The following is a 22,977-nucleotide window of genomic DNA, read 5'->3' on the forward strand; positions in this document are numbered from 1 at the left end:
GCAGGCTCCGACATGGCTGTCTTGTACTGTAATGGTGCTGGTGGCTGAGCCTGACGTGCAGAGGTAGCCTCGTGGGATCTGGTACAACAGGAACACGGACGGGTCACACTGGTGGTAGACACAGGCTAGTCTGAGGTGCGGAGTCTAAGTGACAGCAGGTCTTCACCAGTGCCTCTGATGGTGAGGATGGATTTTGCTGCGTGCTGAACACCAGGTCGCGGTCCTCAGGGTTGCCCCACCAGGAGGTGAACAAGTAAAGAATCTGAAGCGGATAAGCCGACAAGGATAAGGCAGGAGAGTGGTCACAGGAACGAGCCAAGGTCAGGGCGGGCAGCAAGCAGACGAAGTAGTGGACAAGCCGGGAGGTCGATCAGGAAGTCAACAGGAAACAGCAGGTTCAGGATCAGGAAGTACAGGTAAAGCTGCAGACAAGACAGCAAAGGCTCAGTGTTCCTGAGGTGTTTAAATAGTCCAGCCTTTTGCCAATTAGTGCAATTAGTCTGCACTAAGTTAACTCTTTAGTGGCAGATTCATGACAGCACTTCAGTGTGCACAGGGAGTGTTCCTAACAAGGACTGTAAAAAATATATTGAAACCTGTGTTACGTGTATCCGGAACAAGACCTCCAGATCCAGGTCTTGGGGCTTGCTCAAACCCTTACCAATCCCCGACAGAGCATGGAAGATGATTTCTATGGACTTCATCGTAGAACTCCCCCCATCTGAAGGCCACACTACCATCTTCGTGGTTGTAGACCGGCTATCCAAGATGGCACATTTTTACCCATGAAGGGTACTCCCTCGGTCGTGGATACTGTCAAGTTATTCATTAAAGAGATTGTGAGACTACATGGAGTTCCTGCCAACATAGTATCCGACCGTGGGGTGCAGTTTACTTCTAGATTTTGGAGATCCCTTTGTGAGAAGTTGGATATTGAATTGTCTTTTTCCTCAGCATACCATCCGCAGACCAACGGTCAAACAGAGAGGACCAATCAGACACTAGAACAGTATCTACGCTGTTTTTCATCCTTTTCTCAGGATGACTGGGTAACGCTGCTGCCACTAGCCGAGTTTGCATATAACAACTCTGAACATTCTGCCACCAAGCAGACTCCATTTTTTGCCAATTATGGTTGCCACCCTTCCTTTCTGATCACCACAGTACCTGAATGCCCTGTCCCTGCTGTCCAGGACACAGTAAACTTTTTTGCATCCAATACTGAGTTACTTCGGGAAACCATGGCTAAAGCTCAGGAAAATAATAAAAAATTATTTGACAGGAAAAGAAGGGGAGAGTTGATATTGGAACCTGGTGATCAGGTATGGTTGGCCACAACCAATTTTAACTTACCCGTCCCTCAAGAAAACTTGGACCTAAATTTGTGGGTCTCTTTCCTATTAAAAGGAGAATCAATGACTTCTCTTATGAACTGGTATTACCTGATTCTTTCAAAATCCACCCTGTTTTCCAGGTGTCTGTTAAAACCTGCCTTACCGAACCCCTTTCCTGAAAGGGACAATGGTTCCCCTGAACTTGTGGTAATCAACGGTGAAGAGGAGTTTGAGGTTAAAGCCATTGTTGATTGCAGAAGAAGGGGTAATCAAATTCAATATTTGATTAAATGGAATGGTTATGGACCTGAGGAGAACTTTTGGGAGCCAGTGGACAATACCCATGCAAAAGACTTAATCCAAGCTTTCAAGCGCAATTACCCAGAGAGGTTGGCCCAGTTGGGCATCTGGAGGCTGCCCATTGGGAGGGGGCAATGTAAGAGAACGTTTGCTGTGCAAAGACATGTTCCCGTCAGAAACCTGACAATGGCCAATGCCCATGCGCGAACTCGCACAACCGCGCACGCACGTTCGCGAATAGACAACATGCGTTAGACATTGGCGCCAAGGGGACTATTTAAACCCAGCCCTTACACTGCTCTAGTGCTGCTTTGTCTTCAGCCTTGGATCCCTGTTACCTGTTTATCTGCATCTTGTTTCCAGTTCCAGACCCGGCTTGTCCTGATGATTCTCTGCTCTCCGCCTGCACCGACCTTGGCTTGTCCTGTGACTTCTGCTTCTGTTTGCTCCTACTGGCTTCTACATTCCCGATTGGCTCCAGAACCGGCTTGTCTAACCACGCTCCTGTCAATTCCAGATCCGTCCATCCTGACTAGAAGGCTCACCTGGCTAGTCCTGCTACCCAAGACTCCTGCCTCCAGCACCTGCTGCCTGCTCATCATCCTGCTCTCTGGACTCCCCCGGCTACCATCATCAGTGGTCTTTGTCCGCTTGAAGCAAGCTCCAGGTGCTCATGCTACTCTACACTCCGGTGCCCCTGTCTGCACTATCAGGGGTCCCAAGTCAGAGGTGCAAGAGAGGCCTTCCTCACAGTATCATGCTCATCTCCAGGTACATGATAGTGTCAGGTCAAGGGAAAACCCTGTCAGCTTTTTGAGACTTCTGGGAGCCAAAAACCACCCGCGTCCCTGCCGGCGTTGGCTCATCAGCCAATTTTAAAGTATCCTGCACTGAAATAATCAGGGCTACACAAAGATGGATGCCCATACAAAACAATAAGAAGCTGCAGGGAAAATGGCTACCCCATACAAGTCTATGGGGAAAACATTCCATTGCCCACACCTAAGATGGCAGCACCCACAGCGCACCATGCAGCTAGGGACCGACACATGAAGGCCTCAGGAACCACAACAGGGACCAGCAAGCCCAAGGTACCATGCAACGTTCCCCCCCCCCCCCCAGTGCCAGAGCACTCCAGACACACAGCCCCCGCAGGGACAGGGAGAAGGAAGGACACACATATTGGGCACTGGGCAGACCAGGGAGATCGCTTGGGAGGTACAATCTTATTATCCCCAGGGGAAGGCCCACATCCCCTCAAGGCCAGCAGGGGCAAGGGGGGCACAGTTACTCACCATACTATGGACCGGTGGGCTCCACTCCGGGCAGACTGCCTCCCACCCGAAGTGGGGGTGCTGCCAGCCAAGGGGTACACTGCGACTCAGGGCATTCCAGGTCGGTGTGTCCCAGCGAGGCATCCGTTGGCAGGCCCATCCCACTCTGGACAAGGGAGCACTGTCGTTGCTAGGCCTAGGTCGGAACTATAACCTGCTCATGCTTGTAAGCCAGACTGGGGGGGACCATAAGGATCTAGATTATCCAGTACGAAGCCCCAGCCGGCATTGTTGCTTGTAGATCACCAGGAAATTCTTCTCTGAACACTAGCAAGCAAGTGAGTAAAGAGAAATAAAAGAAAATATTCTGAAAATAATAAAAAACTGAGACCGGAGTCCCAGCAGGAAACTTAGAGGTCTACTCCTTCTCTAGGCAGAAAACAAACTGATGTTTTGGGTTGTGCAGTGGGGTTTATGCCTGGAGGGACAGCCCCCTGGGCGTGTGTATTCAATTTTTCTGTCTAGATTACTCTTGATGGGAGGAGCATAAACCCACTCAGCTCATGAAGAGGAGGCTGCGTCTGTCGACAGACGATAGAGAAAAACACATGATACAAATGGTATAAATTGAGTTGCAGTTCAGCTAGTAAAATAAGTATTTGGTCCCCAAGCAAAACAGGGCTTAGTACTTGGTGGAGAAACCCTTGTTGGTAAGTACAGAGGCAAAACATTTCTTGTAGTTGGTGACCAGGCTTGCACACATCTCAGGAGGGATTTAGTTCCACTCTTCCTTACAGATCTTCTCTAAATCCTTAAGGTTTCTTGGCAACTCAAAGTTTTAGCTCCCTCTATAAATTTTCTATAAGATTAAGTTCTAGAGACTGACTAGGCCACTCCATGACCTTTATGTGCTTCTTCTTGAGCCACTCCTTTGTTGCCTTGGGGGTATGTTTTGGGTCATTGTCATGCTGGAAGACCCATCCACGACCCATCTTCAGTGTTCTGGCTGAGGGAAGAAGGTTCTAATACAAGATTTTACAATACATGGCCTCTCAATCAGGCAAAGTTGGCCTGTACCTTTAGCAGAGAAACAGCCCCAAAGTATTATGTTTCCACCTCCGTGCTTGACTTTAGGGATGGTGTTCTTAGGGTCATAGACAGCATTTTTCTTGCATTTTTGACAGGGAAGAAAAGTGGTTCACAAGAGGCTTCAAAGATACCAACTACATTAAACTGGAACAATCATCAATGAACAGGGTTGGGGCCTACAAAATAATCTGTCTTCCACATAGAATGCTATTTTAACATCTACCCCAGCAGTTTAATAATTTGCACCTTAAAATCAAAATCAACACATTAATACCTATGAAGCCTTCCTGACACCAAGGATGGGTTTATGTAACTAGATGAGGGTGGTTCCACACTTTTCAAACCTCCCATTCTGTTTTTGGACAACACCTGCCTGTTGATTGTGATTGATAAAAGGTGTCTGTGCTACCTGTGTGAATATAAACGCAGAGTGTTTTCCTGACACTCACTAGAACTAAACTAGTGGCTTGGGTAAGCTACGAAACATCTTTATCATTACATAACGAAACCAGATGAATGTGACTAACTAGCTCTAGACACTGATTTTAACACACATCAGTAAGGGTACCTAACCAATGTATAATTACATTTATTAAATAAAATCCGGCTTAACTAAAATAATAACTGAAATTCTTGTTAAGAGAATACAGGTTCTACCTTCCATGAACAGCAATAGCCGCAACACCAGTTTTCTCAATAATCTTCACCAGACTGATCGTTTCTTCCACCTAAAATACAAATTTAGGGAAGAATCATAAGATACTGTTTAGCATCAGGAAAACACAATAGGTAACAGAAACCGCAATCAAATGTTGAATATAAGGGGTAGTGCTTGTCCATGGCTACATGGAAAAGATGGCATCAGAGTTGAAAGATTCTGATCACTCTTATTGAAACTCATGGCACACTTCTGCCACATTAAGACACCTGTGACTCTTCATCAGTTGAATTGGGACTCACAGCTACTGTGTGAGCTACAAAAGACACCTGCCCTACTGCAACTAAATAGAACACAGAGTGTATGTTATCTTGCTGAGAGGCATCCTGGAGGCCACAAAAACTATCAGGGCTATTACTGACATATTCTGGGTAGATTAATCTCCAACTGGTGCAGTATAGCTGCTTAGGGTCTTGTGATGACATAGAGCTTGATCGAGTGCATTGCACCCCAGAAAAAAGGAATCCAAATGTGCCCAGGCCTGTGTAGAGTTCACTTTTATAATGTAAAGGAATCTGTCTTGCTTAAAAGTAAAGGAGAAAGGCTGTGATTAAGCATCTGCCACCCTGTATCCTAAACCTGACAATTTCAGAATTAAACTTTCTAAGCTCCAACTACCCAAATATAGGGGTGGCTTGGCAGTCCTAAACACCAAGTTATTTTATTTTGCATCACAACTATAACATATTTATGGGTGGCACTCCATTGATTTTAGGGACACAAGCCAGTGAATAATTATCTTGCATTTTTCCAAGGTTCCCCTAATGGAACCGTTGGTAGTGGGCCACTTGTACACTAAATGTAGTTTTCCTACATGAAACAAAAAAAAGTTGCTCCAGGTGAGTCTCCTGGTAATCCCCACACACACTAGTTAATCCCCACACACACTAGTTAATCCCCACACACACTAGTCAGGTGCTAGCCAGCTCGCATGTTGTGTAACATAAATCAAATGATTCCTAAGGGCTGCAATCCTTTTTATTGAAGCTTAAAATTACAAGTGGTTAACAGAGGGAGCAGGGGACAAAGAGGTAGATGTGTTTTGCGCAAATGTTAGTGCTTAGGCATTACCTATTGGCACTAGTCACCACAATCACCTATATACTGCTCAAATGTGTCATCATTAGGTTACAGGTGAACTAACCAGTTTGTCCCCTGCTCCATCTGTTAACCACTTGTCATATGAAGCTTCAATAAAAAAGATTATTGGAAGTGTAGCCATCTGGAATAATTTACTTTATGTAGTTTTCCAACACATTTCCTGTTCCTTTGTTTGTGTGAATCTGTCAGGATAATTTCCTCATGTGAGTGGTATACTCAGTTAATGCCTGTCTGGGATAACCTGACTCTACCAAAACTTGCCAAGCTTAAGGGTTTTGAATTATGGAAGAAAGCATCAGCTATATGACAAGGATGCATTATTGCCCTTCGCAACATTGGAGGGTAGGTTTCACTTGTCCCAAAAAAATGTTTTTTTTTTTTCAATACAGACATGCACTACAGTGTCAAGAGGCTTCCCACCCATTTAAATATAACAAATATTCTCTTCTTAATATGGCTGTATCCACTTCCTGTTCTAAAAAAGGGTTTGATAGATGATGTGTATTCAACATTGCAAACGGCTGCTAGTGCTCAAGTTTATCTTTTATGTGGCAGTCAGTGGGGGTTTTTGGAGGATGAGCAGTAGCAACAGGCCTTGGCTACAATTGAATTGACATATAAGCATAGAGGCTATCCTATAAAAGTTTAGAAAACTTGGGATAAATGGCTGTTTTCCTCAGAATCTACATATGCTTCACTATTGGGTTCTCTGTTGGTAATTGAGTACTAGAGTTGGACCTGGGAATTTGGTCATTTCAATTGTGATATAGGGAATGTCAATAACTTCTTGGTAATTATATTAATTGGTAATTGTTGGTTATTGTATTAATGTAATATCTGGAGTGTGTTATGACATAATTTACAATGTTATTGTATGGTACAAGATTGTTTGATATCTTTCCTTTATTTTCTGTCAATACTAGTGACAGTGGTCACCAGTTTGGGCTACTGTCTGTTTTGTTTTTTCATTGTATATACGTGTGTGTTTATGTCAATACCATTTCCAATATGCCTGTATATTGCATTGGCTAAGATGCCGATCTAAGAGTTTTGTGAAATGATCATCACTTCCCACTGACACCACCGATTGTGGAAGAGAGTTCCAAATCCTTGCCCAACTAAGGCTGGCCATACATTATACAATATTCCTTTAGATTTACTAAAACCATTTAATATGCGGTCATACCAAAACACTTTAAAATTGTATGCAATCAGGCAGGCCCTTGCACTACATAGTTGAATGTAAATCTAAAGGAGATTGAATAAGGAAATTGTATAATGTATGGTCAGCCTAACAGTAAAGAACCCCCATACGCAGTTGACACACGGCCACTCCAGTCTCACCGAGTGCGTGTCTTCTTAAGCTCCCTGAAACTGAAAAGTTTTCTCCCTATGCTAGAATTAGCATTAAGGTATTTCTAAATCATTATTGTATTTCCTCTCAAGTGTTTCTTTCACAGGTAGAATACTCTTAATGCTTGTAGGCATTCCTTGTAACTGAGGACATCTTAACTTTGTTTCCCTTCTCTGGACTCTCTCCAGTTCCAGCACACACTTTCTTCTTTTTTTTTTTCTTTAATCAATAGTTTTTTTATTACATTTCAAACAGAAAAAGTACATAGTGAGGTACTGACAGGTATACATGTTGTTTACATCGTACAAAACGATAAAAGTAATTCAAACAAAAAGTAGTCAAACAAGAGAACCCCTGGTTATCTTTGGAAGAGATTCTCTATATGAGGGAGCCTGCCGGCCCTATTGGGAACATACTGTGGTCAGGCTCAAAAATTAACATAGAAGATGATTCTATCGGGACCCTGTTAAAGGTCTCGTGGGATGTAGTACAAAGGAGAGGGATGTTGGGCGCTAGTACCGGAAGAATGGACCCCAATATAAAACAGCCAGGTAGTCAAAGGCTGTTGTGGACCAGACTCAGCCAAGGCTAGGCAGTTCCTAAATGTTTTGCAGGACAATTTTATGGGTCAGATGGTGAATGCACCGACAAGAAACAATGCGGTACTTGACCTACTGATTACCAACAATACAGACCTGCTCACGGATATAGAAATACGGGGCAACTTAGGAAACAGTGGCCATAGGTCAATAAGTTTCAGTATTAATTACAGTAATAGGAAGCAGAGGGGTAATATAAGGACGCTGAATTTCGAGGCTCGCGTAGGCCGCTAACGGCGAGAGGGTAAGCCATCCGACTCTCGGTCGTCGTGAATCGACCCCCCGAGACTTCCGCAGCACCCCACCACCGCCAACACGGAGCTATAGGGCCCTTACCGGCACTTCCAGCCCAGGCCTGCCGCGGCCGGCCGCCATCTTAACTAGGCCGCAATACCAGCCAACTGCAGGTCTACCAAGCTAATCTGTCACCATCCACCGCTCAGATCCCCCACCACTGTACCTCTTGGGCTGCAGCTGCTCCTCCGCTATCCCCTGTACAAGCCGGAATAACTATTTTTGCTCTGTGCTGCCGGGATCCAGAGCTCCGAGATCGGGGCCTAAACCCCTGCAGAAGCCGCAGACTTTCCTAGCGGTCGCCGCGATCCGCCGTCCGGCGCGGCGGCGGTTGCACAGGCTTAAATTGACTCTCTGCCTCCCTCTCCCGGGCATCCGCTACCTGCCCAAGCCCACAGGAACGCCATGCATCATCTAGCTTCTTTTCCTGGGCAACAGAAGGGCGCCCGAAATAGTGGCCTAGTCGTACTGGCAGCAGCGACCTCTCCTGCGGATGTTACCCTCACACCAGGCGCAGGGTAAGCACACAGCCCCTCACACTGCCTATTGCATGTACCCAGCTGCTGCACACAGACTGTCCTCCACAATCTCTCCTGCTTGTTGTTGCAGCTGCTCCTTCCTCTGCTTGCCTATCTCATCATTTGAGCAAATCTTACCTCCTACATATTCGAGTGTTGATGGAACTTTTTTGACCGGTGATAACTGACCATTATTAAAGTGAGCTCTGGCGGCACCCTGATGATCTAACCCCCTGGCAATGCCTTCTAAAACACCCAACTTACGTTCAATGTCCGGCAAAAAATCCGGGAAGGGATCCTCATCCAAACTACCCAGCTCCGGTACTATCAAACGATTTTTGTCTTCAGGCGGCTCAAGCACTCACACGCGAGGCAGTAGGGCTGCAGCCTCAATATCGGGTGCAGTGTCATCCATCCGCTCCGCATCACCGCGGGAGCACTCTCCTTCTTCCTCATATTTTTCTGATCCGCTTGAAGAGATGAACTCCCCGGCTGCTTCTAATATGTCTTCTCTTTTACACGGTTTGAAACAGGAAATTGGAGGCATGTTTCGCAATCTAGAACGGTCACTTAAGAAAGAGATCGCCGCAGTCCGCGCTGATATGTCCCACATACTTGGCAGGGTAGAGGACACAGAATTGAGGCAGGACTCACAAGAAGACTCCATTAGAGAGCTACAGGACAAAGTCACGCAACTGGCGGTGGCCCACCGAGCTGCTTTGTATAAAATGGAGGATCTAGAAAACCACAACCGGCGGAATAATGTGCGTATCCGTGGTCTCCCCGAAGCCACCAGAGATGACGATCTTGAAGCATCAGTAAGGGGCATATTTAATTCCATCCTGGGGAGGGCTCCCACTGACCCTTTACGTTTTGATCGCACACACAGAGCGCTTAGACCTCGTAACCTGTCCTCTGACCTGCCTCGGGATGTCATCTGACGCCTGCACTATTTTGAAGACAAAAATGCTATCATGACTAAACTACGCGGCACTCAAGTTGTTGACTTTCACGGGGCGTCCCTTAATATCTTTCCCGACCTTTCCAAGGAGACCTTGGAACGACGCAGAGCACTAAAACCGCTCCTGGAACAACTTAGGGCCAATGGCTTCACTTATCGCTGGGGTTTCCCAGCTTGTCTAATCGCTACCAAGAATGGTCATTCTGCTACCCTTCGCTTCCCGGAAGATCTACCAGCCTTTCTCCAAGATGTTGGACTCCCACCCTTAGATCTCCCAGGATGGCATGATTGCATCCCCATTTTCGCTTTCAAACCGGGTGCCTCCTGGAGTAAAACACCTTCCAAGAAAATGTGCACCTCTGCGCCATCTTCTGCTCACAAATCGGGGATGACCCCTATTTGAGGGATTTCTATCTCTCTATCTGTTGATATGATTTTCTTTCTCATGCCTATTTACGTTTTCTCCTTACAGGATCACTAGTTTATTGTTTATATCATGCCTGTTTTACATACTCATGTTGGGTTTATTACTGTCTCCTCTGCCAGGGGGAGGTTATTCCATGGTTATTTGATGATTTGATGTTTTGTTCTATACCTCGCCATTTACATTTTGGCTTATTGGGGTGCCGCCGCCGGCTCCCTCTTGAGCGTCTCTACGGGATGATGTTACGTCCGGTCGATACGCTCCCCTCTCTCCTTTTGGGGGTGGGGGTTCCCGGATCTGGGGCTCTGTCGCGCGAGACTTATTCTCCTGCCCGGCGCCCTATCTCTGGGAGCGCACATCCCCCCAGGGACCACTGCAGTCTACTGCGTGCCAATGCATGGTGTCCCACTGGATATTGTCTTTGTATTGATTCTATGTCTTCTCCTCTTTTCTTGTTGTTTCTTCTTTTCTTTTTCTCTTCTGTTTTCTCCTCCCCCCTCTCCTCCCCTTCCTACCCCCTTTCCTTTAGGCCCGGGTTTTCATTGTTGATGGGAGGGGTGTTTGTGGATACCCAATGGCGAGCATAAAAATCTTGTCATATAACTTTAGAGGCTTGAACACGGCATATAAGCGCCATCAAGTGTTACGGGAACTGCAACGTGAATCTTGTTCTATTGTGTTCCTTCAAGAAACGTATCTCACCCATTCTACTCACGTCAAATTATTCTCTCCACAGTACCCAACCTGGTACTATGCACTTTCACCCTCTAACAAAGCTAAAGGTGTCGCTATTGGGTTTCGCAGGGACACCCCTTTCCAACTTGACACTATGCTTTCCGATCATAATGGTCGTTATCTTTTTTTAAAGGGTTCAATAGAAAAACACCCGCTGTACTCTAGCTAACATTTATGCACCGAATCAGGCTCAGTCCACTTTCCTACACACAACACTTTCTGAGCTGGCGAAGTTTTCTGAAGGTCTCCTGGTTGTTGCTGGTGACATTAACATGGTCTTGGATCCTGTTCTTGACACCTCGCAGGGCCGCTCAAATGTCCCGTTTAAACAGATCGCGCGGATTAAAAAATTGTTACATTCCCTTCAACTAGTCGATGTCTGGCGAATTCTGCATCCTAAAGATGCTGACTTTTCTCACTTTTCCAAAACGCACAACTGTTATTCCAGAATTGATAACATTTTTCTAAGCCACTTTCACTTACCTCTTTTGCGATCCGCCACCATTGGCTGTGCCTCCATTTCGGATCACGCTCCTGTTATGACCACCTTGCTCCTTCCTTCTCTCCCACCCCGCTCCACTAACTGGAAGCTGAATGACTCACTTCTTACAAACCCCTCATACTTCTTTAAAAATGCCACTGAGAGCGCATCTCCCTCCTTGGTGTGGGAAGCCCATAAGGCTACTATAAGCGGCAGATTGATGGAGCTGGGGGCGAGGAGGAAGAGGGAGCAGGGCCAATTGATTGCTGCGCAGCTTGCACTGGTGGCGGACCTGGAAAAGTCCCATAAACTATCAATGCATATCTCCCACTTACAGGCCTTAACAGAAGCTCGGGAATCCCTACGATCCTTACTTGACAAAGCTACCAAGCGCAAATTTCACTTTTTAGCTCATAAACGTTACGAGTGGGGTGACAAGCCCGGTAGAATGCTCGCCAGGTCTCTTAGGGCCCAGAAGTCAGCAGCCTTTGTACAGAAGGTAAAGCTCCCCACTGGCCTTATGGTCCATTCCTCTCCGGATATTGCCAAAGCCTTTAGGGATTTTTATAGCAAGCTTTATCATGTAGAAGGCGATCTATGTCATCTCCCTATAACCGAAAAACGCAAACGTATTTGGGCTTCCCTCAAAAAGGCTAATCTACCAACCCTCTCCAAACGCTCCCTGTGGAAATTGGAAAATGACTTTTCTGTTGAAGAGTTCCAATTGGCACTAAAATCCACCCAAGCCGGTAAGGCGCCTGGCCCTGATGGTTTCACGGTTGCTTATTACAAAAAATTTGCAGATGTCCTACTCCCTCACTTAACTTCGTATGCCAACTCCATCTCTAAATCCACTGGTTTTCGCCCAGAAACACTAGCCGCACACATTTCAGTCCTGCCCAAACCGGGAAAGGACCCCACAGAATGTGGCAGTTACCGCCCTATATCTCTCCTGAATGTAGATCTTAAATTATATTCTAAGGTTCTGGCTAACAGACTCCTGCCCCTGATCCCCTCCTGGGTCTCCGCTGACCAGACTGGTGTCATCCCCGGCCGGGAGGCAAGAGATAACTCCCTTCGTGCTCTCTCTCTGATCCACTTTGTTCGCACGGAGTCCCGGCCCACCCTGTTTCTTTCTACTGACGCTGAAAAAGCATTTGACAGAGTGGACTGGGACTATTTGTTGACTACCCTCCGTTTTTTTGGCCTTGGCTCTAGGGCTATACAACGAATTGCGGCTTTATATGCCCAACCGACAGCTCAGGTACGGGTTAACGGTCTCCTTAGTGCTCCTTTCACCCTTCATAATGGCACGCGACAGGGGTGTCCTTTGTCGCCCCTTTTGTTCGCCATCTCACTTGAGCCCTTTCTATCCACTATTAGACATTCCAACGACATACATGGTATCACTGTGAACTGTCAGACACATAAATACGCAGCTTATGCGGATGATATACTTTTTTTCATCCAACAACCTCGTATCTCTTTGCCTGTACTTCTACGAGCCTTTGCAGATTTCCGCCACCTCTCAAACTTCAAGATTAACATGTCTAAATCAGAAATATTGAACATTAATCTTCCCCACACTGAAACCTCCGCTCTGGCCCCACATTTCCCATTTCAATGGTGTCCGGCTAAATTGAAATACCTAGGCATTTTTCTAACCCCCCGCCTGGATAACTTATTTCGTCATAACTACATACCGCTACTGAACATGCTCAAATCAGATCTTAGGAAATGGTCCTCCTTACATCACTCTTGGTTGGGCAAGACCAACATAGTTAAGATGAACATTTTGCCTCGTATTCTATTTTTTTTTCAAATGTTACCGCTGGGTGTACCTATTGGGCTTTTTACTATTTTGCAGTCTTTGATTTCAAGGTTTATCTGGCAGGGCAGGCGCCCCAGGATTGCCAGGGCGACGCTTTTTCGTCCAAAGCGTTCTGGGGGACTTGCACTCCCTAGTATCAGGGATTATTTACGGGCGGTCGCACTTACCCGTGTGGCTGATTGGAAGTACTCTTCTATTTCTAAACTATGGGTACACCTGGAATACGACCTATGTGACAGAGACTTGTCTGCAGTACCATGGATTCCGAGGTCCGCCAGGGCCCTCTCACCGAACACTTCCCCCCTGACTTTATCTACCTTGTCCGTCTGGGACTCCATTCATACAAAGTTTTCCTGGAACTACAACTCCCCCTTAATGCCTCTGCTGAACCACAACCACTTCATACCTGGTAGATTGGATGCTGGATTTAAAAATTGGTCTCCTAAGGCTCCCCTTTTGTTATCTCACGTAACCCACTCTAATACTGTGAAACCACTTAGCCACATTATGGGCTCCAGCCCCGCAACGGTCATGGATCATTGGAGACACAGACAGTTGTCCAGGTTCATAGCTACTCTTCCACGTCCGTTGCGTGACTCCAAGGAATTGAATGCCATTGAGACGATACTGTGCCCTAGAGACCCCCCTCTCCACCCCACCTCGCAGTTTTTTTTTCCGATGCTCGGAAGGACAAAGTGCTTGCATTGGCTCACATTTCCTCTCTCTCCACCAAGGTGGCAGAATCCAACTACAAGCTATTATCCCGTTGGTACTACACCCCGAGGAAAATGCACATTATTTCTCCGGCCATCTCCCCGTTATGCCGGAGGGGATGCGGAGATACTGCATCACACGCACACATCTGGTGGCACTGTTCGGTGATTCGGCCGTTCTGGTTGGAAGTCCTTCGGCTTATCCAGGTCATCACGGAAGTCACCATACCATCAGATCCCTGGGTTGTTTTGCTACATGGAACTACCATGCCGCTCTCTAAGTACAAAAGATCAATGATCCCTCACATGCTTAACGCAGCTAAAGCCCTGATCCCCACCTTTTGGGGCTCACCGACCATCCCCACGATACGTCACTGGCTACGGAAAGTTGATATGATATACCAATTAGAGAAACTTACTTTTATAGCCCGGGACAAATTGGACCGCTTCCACTCTGCCTGGCAACCTTGGTCTTCTTTTAAAAACTCTTCATCCTACATGACCCTACTCACTGAAGACACCCCCCTTGGTCTGTCACCTTCTGATGTACTCCTATCTGATTAAAGTTTTTATTGTTGGGTACATAAATCGCCCGTGGCCTAATTTCCCACCCCCCCCCCTCTTATCCTCTTTCTCTTCCAGCTGTTCTTTTTTCTCTTTCTTTTCTGCTTTTTGCTATCCTTTCGTTTTCCTATAAGTCCTTTCCGACTTCTGTTTCATGATGCAACATGGTGTATTCTCATTATGTTTTTTCAGAATTATTATGACTAGGTGTGCTTGGCACACACTGATGTTCATGCACTCGTTGAGATTGTTCCATGACTACTTACCATATTTAATGTCGGATTGTACGGTCTATGTTCGGTTTTTCTATGTCTTTTTGAAAAAATTTTCAATAAACAGAAATTAAACAAAAAAATAAGGACGCTGAATTTCAAAAGAGCCAATTTCCCAAAACTGCGCTCGCTGCTAGAAAATATCAATTGGGATAGAACCCTGGGAACAAAGAACACGGAGGAAAAATGGGAGTGCTTCAAGAGCATACTTAACAAGGGGATTGACCAGTGCATACCAAAGGGAAATACATTTAAAAGAGCAAAACTAAAACCTGGGTGGCTAAACTCCAACATAAAAATGCATATTAGTGCTAAAGAAAAGGCCTTCAAAAAATACAATACTGAGGGTTCATTGGCAGCATTTAAGCATTACAAAGAGTGTAATAAGAAATGTAAAAACAAAATCAGGGCGGCTAAAATAGAACACGAGAGACATATAGCGGAGAAGAGTAAAAAGAACCCCAAGAAGTTCTTTAAGTATATAAACAGTAAGAAAGCGAGCCTAGAACACATTGGCCCCATAAAAGATGACAAAGGAAATATGGCAACTGAGGACAGAGAAAAGGTGGAAGTGTTAAATAATTTCTTCTCTTCAGTCTTCACAAAAGAATCGGGGGGCCACACGAACCTAGCTTGTAAGGCCGAACTAAACAACACACCTCAGGAAATACCGCCATGGCTAACAGAAGATAGACTTAAAATTAAACTAGAGAAACTTAACATAAATAAATCACCGGGACCGGATGGCTTGCACCCGAGGGTTCTTAAAGAGCTCAGCCAGGTGATTGCCAGACCATTATTCTTGATCTTTAAGGATAGTTTACAGACGGGTATGGTGCTAGCTGATTGGAAAAAAGCCAACGTGGTACCAATATTTAAAAAAGGGGCCAAGATGTATCCCGGGTAACTATAGGCCGGTCAGCCTAACATCTGTAGTCTGCAAGATTTTGGAGGGGATGTTAAGGGACCACATACAAGACTTTAGTAATGAAAACTGTATTATTAGTAGTAATCAGCATGGATTCATGAAAAATCGTTCTTGCCAAACCAATCTATTAACCTTCTGTGATGAAGTGAGCTGCCACCTAGATAAAGAAAAGCCTGTGGATGTGGTGTATCTGGACTTTGCAAAGGCCTTTGACCCCGTTCCCCACAAACGCTTACTGTACAAACTAAGGAAGGTAGGTATGGACCATAAGGTAAGTACCTGGATAGAGAACTGGCTCCAGGGGAGAGTCCAGAGGGTGATGATTAATGGGGAGTACTCGGATTGGGCGGGTGTGGAAAGTTGGGTCCCCCAGGGTTCTGTCCTGGGACCAATCCTGTTTAATTTATTCATAAATGATCTAGAGGAGGGGATATCGAGTACAATCTCAGTATTTGCGGATGATACTAAACTAAGCTTGTCAATATCTTCTATGCAGGATGTGGAAACCTTACAAGCGGACCTGAACAAAATAACGGGGTGGGCAACTACATGGCAGATGAGGTTTAATGTTGAAAAATGTAAAGTAATGCACTTGGGGGCCAGAAACCAGAAAGCAAGCTACTCACTAGGGGGGGAACCTCTGGGTGAGTCTAGGATGGAAAAAGACCTGGGGGTACTGGTAGACAACAGGCTTGGCAGTGGCATGCAATGCCAAGCCGCTGCAAGCAAAGCCAACAGAATACTGGGATGTATAAAAAAGGGGATTCACTCCAGAAATAACGGAATTTTTGTAAAATCTTACCTGTAAAATTCCTTTCTCTGAGTCCTCCGACAGTCGCCACCTCCTCTAAGTCATCACTGTTGGGTATTGACTTCCCATCCACAGGTAGCTAGGCATATAGACTTAGTCAAAAGACAAAAGGCATTAGCATATACACACCCATGGGGGCTGTCCCATCTGGTCAATACCCCCCCCCCCTGCATCACCACTCCCAACTCAGTTTGGTAGCATAGCAGTAGGTAATAAGAACCCCAAAAGAGGGGCGGGGCGGCGACTGTCGGAGGACTCAGAGAAAGGAATTTTACAGGTAAGATTTTACAAATATTCAGTTTTCTCTTACGTCCTTCGACAGTCGCCGACTCGCTGCCTCCTCTAAGTCATCACTGTTGGGATGTCCCAAAGCAGTATAGACATGAGGGGTGGGAGATGCAACCGTAGAAAAGGCAACGCAGTACCCACATCAGAGAAAGGAATCTTACATGCACTGTAAGAGAACCAACTGGGCAACAGAAAAAACAATGCTCAACAGGAGCAACAGCCCAGGAAAGCAAATGCCAACAGCCAGGGACCCAGAAAAAACACAAGGGTCCATCATGGCACTGCCGCACGAGAACTTTGCGGCCAAAGGAAGCATCAGCTGATGCCAGAACGTCTACTTTGTAGAATTTTGAAAAAGTGTGCACCGGCGACCAATCGCAGCCTTGCACACCTGGGCCACCGAGGCCCGATGCCAATAGGCCCAGGACGCACTCACAGATCTGGTGGAGTGCGCCTTAACAGGGAAGGACGGAACCCGTTCCTTCAAGGCGTAAGCCTGTTCAATGGTCTGTCTGATCCATTTGGCAATAGTGGCTGCAGATGCAGCCATGCCCTTCCGAGGTCCCTCAGGGAGGACAAAGAGGGAATACGTCTTCAGAAAGGACTCCGTAGACGACAGGTAAACCCTGATCGCCCTGACAACATCCAAGGAATGCAGAGCAACCTCCTTAGGATGCTTAGGCTTCGTACAAAGCGAATGCAGGACAATGTCCTCATTAATGTGGAACTCAGAGACCACCTTAGGAAGAAAGGAGGGATGCGGACGCAAAACCACCTTATCCCGGTGAATCACCAAGTACGGAGAACGGCAAGATAACGCTGCCAGTTCAGACACCCTGCGAGCCGAAGTGATCGCCACCAAAAAGGCAACCTTCTTAGACAGCAGAGGCAACGATATTCCCCGAATGTTTTCAAAGGGAGCATGCTGTAAGACGGACAGAACCAAGTTCAAGTCCCATGGAGGTAAGGGCTCCTTCCTGGGAGGAGCCAAATGTCGCACACCTTGAATGAAGGTGCGAACCAGGGAATGAGACGCCACAGGGCGTTGAAAAAGAATAGCCAGTGCGGACACCTGGCCCTTGATGGTGGCCAGCGCCAGGCGCTGGTCCACTCCAGACTGGAGGAAGGCCAACACCCTTGACACCGAGTATGCGCGAGGGGAGAACCCCCTGGACTCACACCAGGCGAAATAAGCCTTCCAGGTACGGTAATAGATTTTACCGGAGGAGGTCTTTCTAGCCTTGACAAGGGTAGGGATGACCTCAGAAGAGAGACCCCTGTCCTTCAGGACCTGGGTTTCAACAGCCAGGCCATTAAAGCCAACGACCGTAAAGCAGGATGGAAGATCGGTTTAACCTTAAAATGCGTAAGAGGTTCTTCACTGTAAGAGCGGTAAGGATGTGGAATTCTCTTCCACAAGCAGTCGTATCAGCAGGGAGCATTGATAGTTTCAAAAAACTATTAGATGGGCACCTTAGAGACCACAACATACAGGGGTATACAATGTACGGTTAAAAGCAAACACACACACACACACCATAGGTTGAACTGGGTGGACAGATGTCTTTTTTCAACCTCACTAACTATGTAACTTCACTGATGATGCTGTGGTTCAGGGCAGCTCTGGCAGGCAAAAAAACGGAAATCTCGCTGGCAACAAAGGAAGGAAACAGGCGTGGCTGAATGTAGCAACAATGTATTACATGACAAAATAAAAGTAGTAACTCACATAAAAGTTTTCTTGAGTCCATGTTCCACAGAAAAATTACTTCCTGTACTCGCTCTTGCACATCCCGACTGGCCCGCAGCTGGGTGATGACGGTGCAGGAAGCTTCACAGAGGAGCTGGTTCAAGTGGAGGCCACGGTGGACCGCAAACTCTCTGGAAGTGACATAAAGCGTTTCGGAGCATGCGCGGGCCAGTCGGGATGTGGAAGAGCGAGTACAGGAAGGTATTTTGTCATGTAATAAATTGTTGCTACATTCAGCGGCACCTGTTTCCTTCCTTCGTGGGATGTAGTAGACCAATGTTAAAAGGCAGTACCATAGAATAAACAGAATAAACTACAAAAACATTCTACAAACATAACAGAGCAAAATAGGATGGTCTCTTAGTTATGGGGGAATATCAAGAAATAAATCTACAAAATTAGGAGGGAAAGGTGTACCACTAGATGACAGTATGTGGATAGTTACGGATATACATATCAAATAAAAAAGGTAGAGATATTTGGGCTATATATGTGATAAAGCCTTTTTGTTAGATAACCATACATTCCAGTGTTTGTGGAATATATGTGACCTCCTTTCCTTGTATGCAAGAATCTTTTTCATCACAAAAAATTGATTTTTGTAAAATCTTACCGTAAAATCCTTTTCTCTTAAGCTCATTGACAGACACAGTCCTCTTGATTAATATCAAATCGGGTTATACTGCCCTCTACAGGAGTAGGACACTAGGCAGAAGGAAAACGTTCTGGCCACACCTTAGGGGCAGTCCCAGAGGGTATATCCTCTCACTTCCTGCTACAGGATGTCAGTTATGTCACAAAGCAGTGTCAGAGAATTTAACCCAATCCAACTCAAAAGTAGAGGGGCGGGTACTGTGTCTGTCAATGAGCTTAAGAGAAAAGGATTTTACGGTAAGATTTTACAAAAATCTATTTTTCTCTGTCACTCATTGACAGACGCAGTCCTCTTGATTAATATCAAATCGGGACGTCCCAAAGCAGTGCCACAAATGAGGGGTGGGATAACAGAAATCAAAGACCAATCTAGAAGGCCCAACTGGTGCCGACTAGAAGTCTTAAAGGCTCATCAGTCAAACAGATGAGACTACCAACAGGAAAAACCCTCGAGGTAGACCAACGGTCTCCTCAAATTGCGGCCTGCAGAACCTTGCGGCCAAAAGAGGCATCCGAGGATGCCATCACATCAACTTTATAAAATTTTGTAAAGGTATGAACCGACGACCAGGTAGCCGCCTTGCAAACCTGGACCACTGACGCCTGATGGCGGAAGGCCCAAGAAGCACTAAGCGCCAGAGTGGAGTGTGCCTTAACAGGGAACGGAGGATTCCGACCCTTAATAGATAAGCCTGTAACAACGTCTGTCTGATCCATTTGGAGATAGTCGCGGCAGATGCAGGCAACCCCTTTTTGGGGCCATCCGTGATCACAAAAAGTGAATTTGTTTTACGAAACGAGTCCGTAGTTTTCAGGTATACCCTGATTGCCCGAACCACATCCAAGGAATGTAACGCACACTCCCGAGGATGACTGGGCTTAGGACATAGGGAACACAATACAATGTCCTCATTCAGATGAAACTCTGAAACCACCTTAGGAAGGAAGGATGGATTCAGACGAAGAACCACCTTATCCCTATGAACCACCAGATATGGGAAACGACAAGATAATGCGGCCAGTTCTGACACCCTGCGTGCAGAAGTAATGGCCACCAAGAAGGCCACCTTCTGAGATAAAGTAAGCAAGGGAATCTCCCTGATATTTTCAAAGGGAGGTTTCTGAAGAACCGACAACACTAAATTAAGATCCCAGGGCGGTAAGGGCGCGCGCACTGGCGGAGCCAGGTGTCGCACCCCCTGGATGAAATTCCGCACCAAGGAATGAGTAGTCAAAGGTTTCTGAAAGAAGATTGCCAACGCTGAAACCTAACCCTTGATAGAGCTCAAGGACAGTTTCTGCTCAACCCCCTGTTGCAGAAAGGCCCAGATTCGGATCACCGAATAAGAACGTGGAGGAAATCCAAGGGATTCACCACGCAATATAAGACTTCCATGTGCGATGATCGACCTTTCTGGAAGTCGCTTTCCTTGCTTTAATTAGAGTAGGAATAACTGGAGTTGACAATCCCTTGTCCTTCAGCACCTGGGTCTCAATGGCCAGGCCGTTAAGCCAGTGATTGTAAAGCAAGATGGAAGATCGGTCTCTGAGACAGCAGAACCTCCCTGAGATGAAGTCTCCAAGGAGCGTCCGCGACCAGCCTGACCAAGTCGGCGTACCAGGCTCGACGAGGTCAGTCCAGAGTTACCAGGATAACTGGAATTCCCTCCATCTCTATCCTGCGAAGAAGTTTCGGCAGTAACTTGAGAGGTTGGAAGGCATACCATAGCTGATACTGCCCCCACGGGGCGATCAGCGCGTCTGCTGCGTCCGCTAGAGGATCGCGGGAGCAAGCTACAAACCTCTGCCCCTTCCTGTTGAGCCGAGATGCCAACAGATCCACATCCGGGGTGCCCCAATGGAGGCACAGCTGGTGAAATACCTCTGGATGAAGAGACTATTCCTCTTGATCCAGAATCTGACGGCTGAGATAGTCTGCCTGCCAATTTTCCACCCCCGGAATGAATACCGCGGAGAGAGCTGGAACAACTGTTCCGCCCAATGAAGAATGCTGGCCACTTCTATGGCCGCCAGGGCACTTTTGGTGCCCCTTGGTGATTGACATAAGCCACGACCGTGGCATTGTCCGATTGGATCCGAACCGGGCTACAATGGGGATGTCCCAAAGCAGTACAAACATGAGGGGTGGGAAAAAAGCAGCCGCGCCTAAGGCAACGCCGTCTCCCATCAGAGAAAGGAACCTTACCAAAGGAAGGAAACCAGTCGGGCATGAGAAAAAAACACTTGCTCAACAGGAGCAAGAACCCAGGGAAAAACAAAGAATCCCAAACAGCCAAGGAGCCCGCAACAAGGGCTCTAGGGAACTGCCGCACTAAGAACCTTGCGGCCAAAGGAAGCATCCGCCGATGCCTGAACATCTACTTTGTAGAATTTCGTGAAAGTGTGCACGGTCGACCAAGTCGCCGCCTTACACACCTGGGCCACAGAGGCCCCATGACGACAGGCCCAAGACGTACTCAGAGATCTGGTAGAGTGCGCCTTCACAGGCACAGGGGGAACTTTCCCCTTCAAAGCTTAGGCCTGTTCAATGGTCTGTCTGATCCATTTGGCGATGGTAGAAGCCGACGCCGCCATGCCCTTCCGAGGACCCTCCGGAAGAACAAACAAGGAATCCAATTTGCGAAAGGATTCAGTCGATTTCAGGTAAACCCTGATCGCCCGGACAACATCCAAGGCGTGCAGCTGCACCTCTTTCGGATGTTTAGGCTTCGCGCAAAGCAATGGCAAGACAATGAGGTGAAAGTCCGAAACCCTCTTCGGAAGAAAAGAAGGATTAGGTCGCAAGGCCACCTTGTCCAAGTGCACGATCAGATACGGAGACTTGCAGGACAAGGCTGCCAGCTCCGACACTCTACGAGCCGAGGTAATAGCCACCAAAAAGGCGACCTTCTTGGACAACAAAGACAGCGAGATTTCCCTGATCCTTTCAAAAGGATCACGCTGCAACACGGACAGAACTAGATTCAAGTCCCAAGGGGGTAGAGGGTCCCTCCTAGGAGGGATCAGATGTCGTACCCCCTGCACAAAAGTGCTAACCAAAGAGTTAGATGCCACAGGACGTTGGAAAAGAACGGCCAACGCAGACACCTGACCCTTGATCGTAGCCAGCGCCAAACGCTGGTCAACACCCGTTTGGAGGAAGGACAACACCCTAGACACCGAGTAAGTGCGAGGTGAGAACCCCCTGGACTCGCACCAGGCAAAATACGCCTTCCAAGTACGGTAATAGACCTTCCCCGAGGAAGACTTCCTCGCATTGATCAAAGTGTGAATGACCTCAGGGGAAAGACCCCTGCACTTCAGGACCTCGGTTTCAACAGCCAGGCCGTCAAAGCCAGCGACTGTAAAGCAGGATGGAAGATCGGCCCCTGCGACAGGAGATCTTCTCGAAGAGGCAGATGCCACGGGGCGTCGATCGCCAGATTTACGAGGTCTGCGTACCAGGACCGACGAGGCCAGTCCGGTGCCACAAGAATCACTGTGGTTGGTTCCAAGTGCAACCTGCAAAGGAACCTGGACAGCAATTGAATCGGTGGAAACGCATACATCAGTTGGTACTGATGCCACGGGGCAACCAACGCGTCCGACGCAGTTGTCCGAGGATCGCGCGTCCTTGCCACGAACCGTGGTACCTTGTTGTTCAGACGAGACGCGAACAGGTCCACCTCCGGGAGACCCCACTTCGCGCACAACATCTGGAAAACATCCGGATGGAGGGACCATTCCCCCTGGTCTAGGGACTGACGGCTCAGATAATCCGCCTGCCAATTCTCCACCCCTGGAATGTGAACTGCCGATATCGCCGGGACGTGCGTCTCGGCCCAAGACAGAATGTCGGCCACTTCTCGAGCCGCCCTGGCACTCCTGGTGCCCCCTTGGTGATTGATGTAAGCCACCGCCGTGGCATTGTCCGTCTGCACTCGAACCGGACAGCCCTGTAGTCTGTCCGTCCAACGTCGAAGG

The 22,977-nt window shown here is 47.2% G+C and overlaps 1 protein-coding gene across 5 annotated transcripts in view; it reads right to left on the reverse strand.

Annotated features, from left to right (window-relative positions):
- The window catches only part of DUS2 (dihydrouridine synthase 2), a 1,337,959-nt gene that overhangs the window by 603,596 nt on the left and 711,386 nt on the right, over nt 1–22,977 (reverse strand). For all 5 annotated transcript variants that reach the window (XM_082270346.1, XM_082270343.1, XM_082270344.1 and 2 more), the window contains one exon: nt 4,655–4,725. In XM_082270346.1, the coding sequence (XP_082126472.1) occupies nt 4,655–4,725 (71 nt within the window). The remainder of the gene's footprint in view (nt 1–4,654; nt 4,726–22,977) is intronic.

Source organism: Pelophylax lessonae, assembly GCF_965119305.1.
Source record: "Pelophylax lessonae genome assembly, chromosome: 10".
NCBI classification, from domain to species: domain Eukaryota; kingdom Metazoa; phylum Chordata; class Amphibia; order Anura; family Ranidae; genus Pelophylax; species Pelophylax lessonae.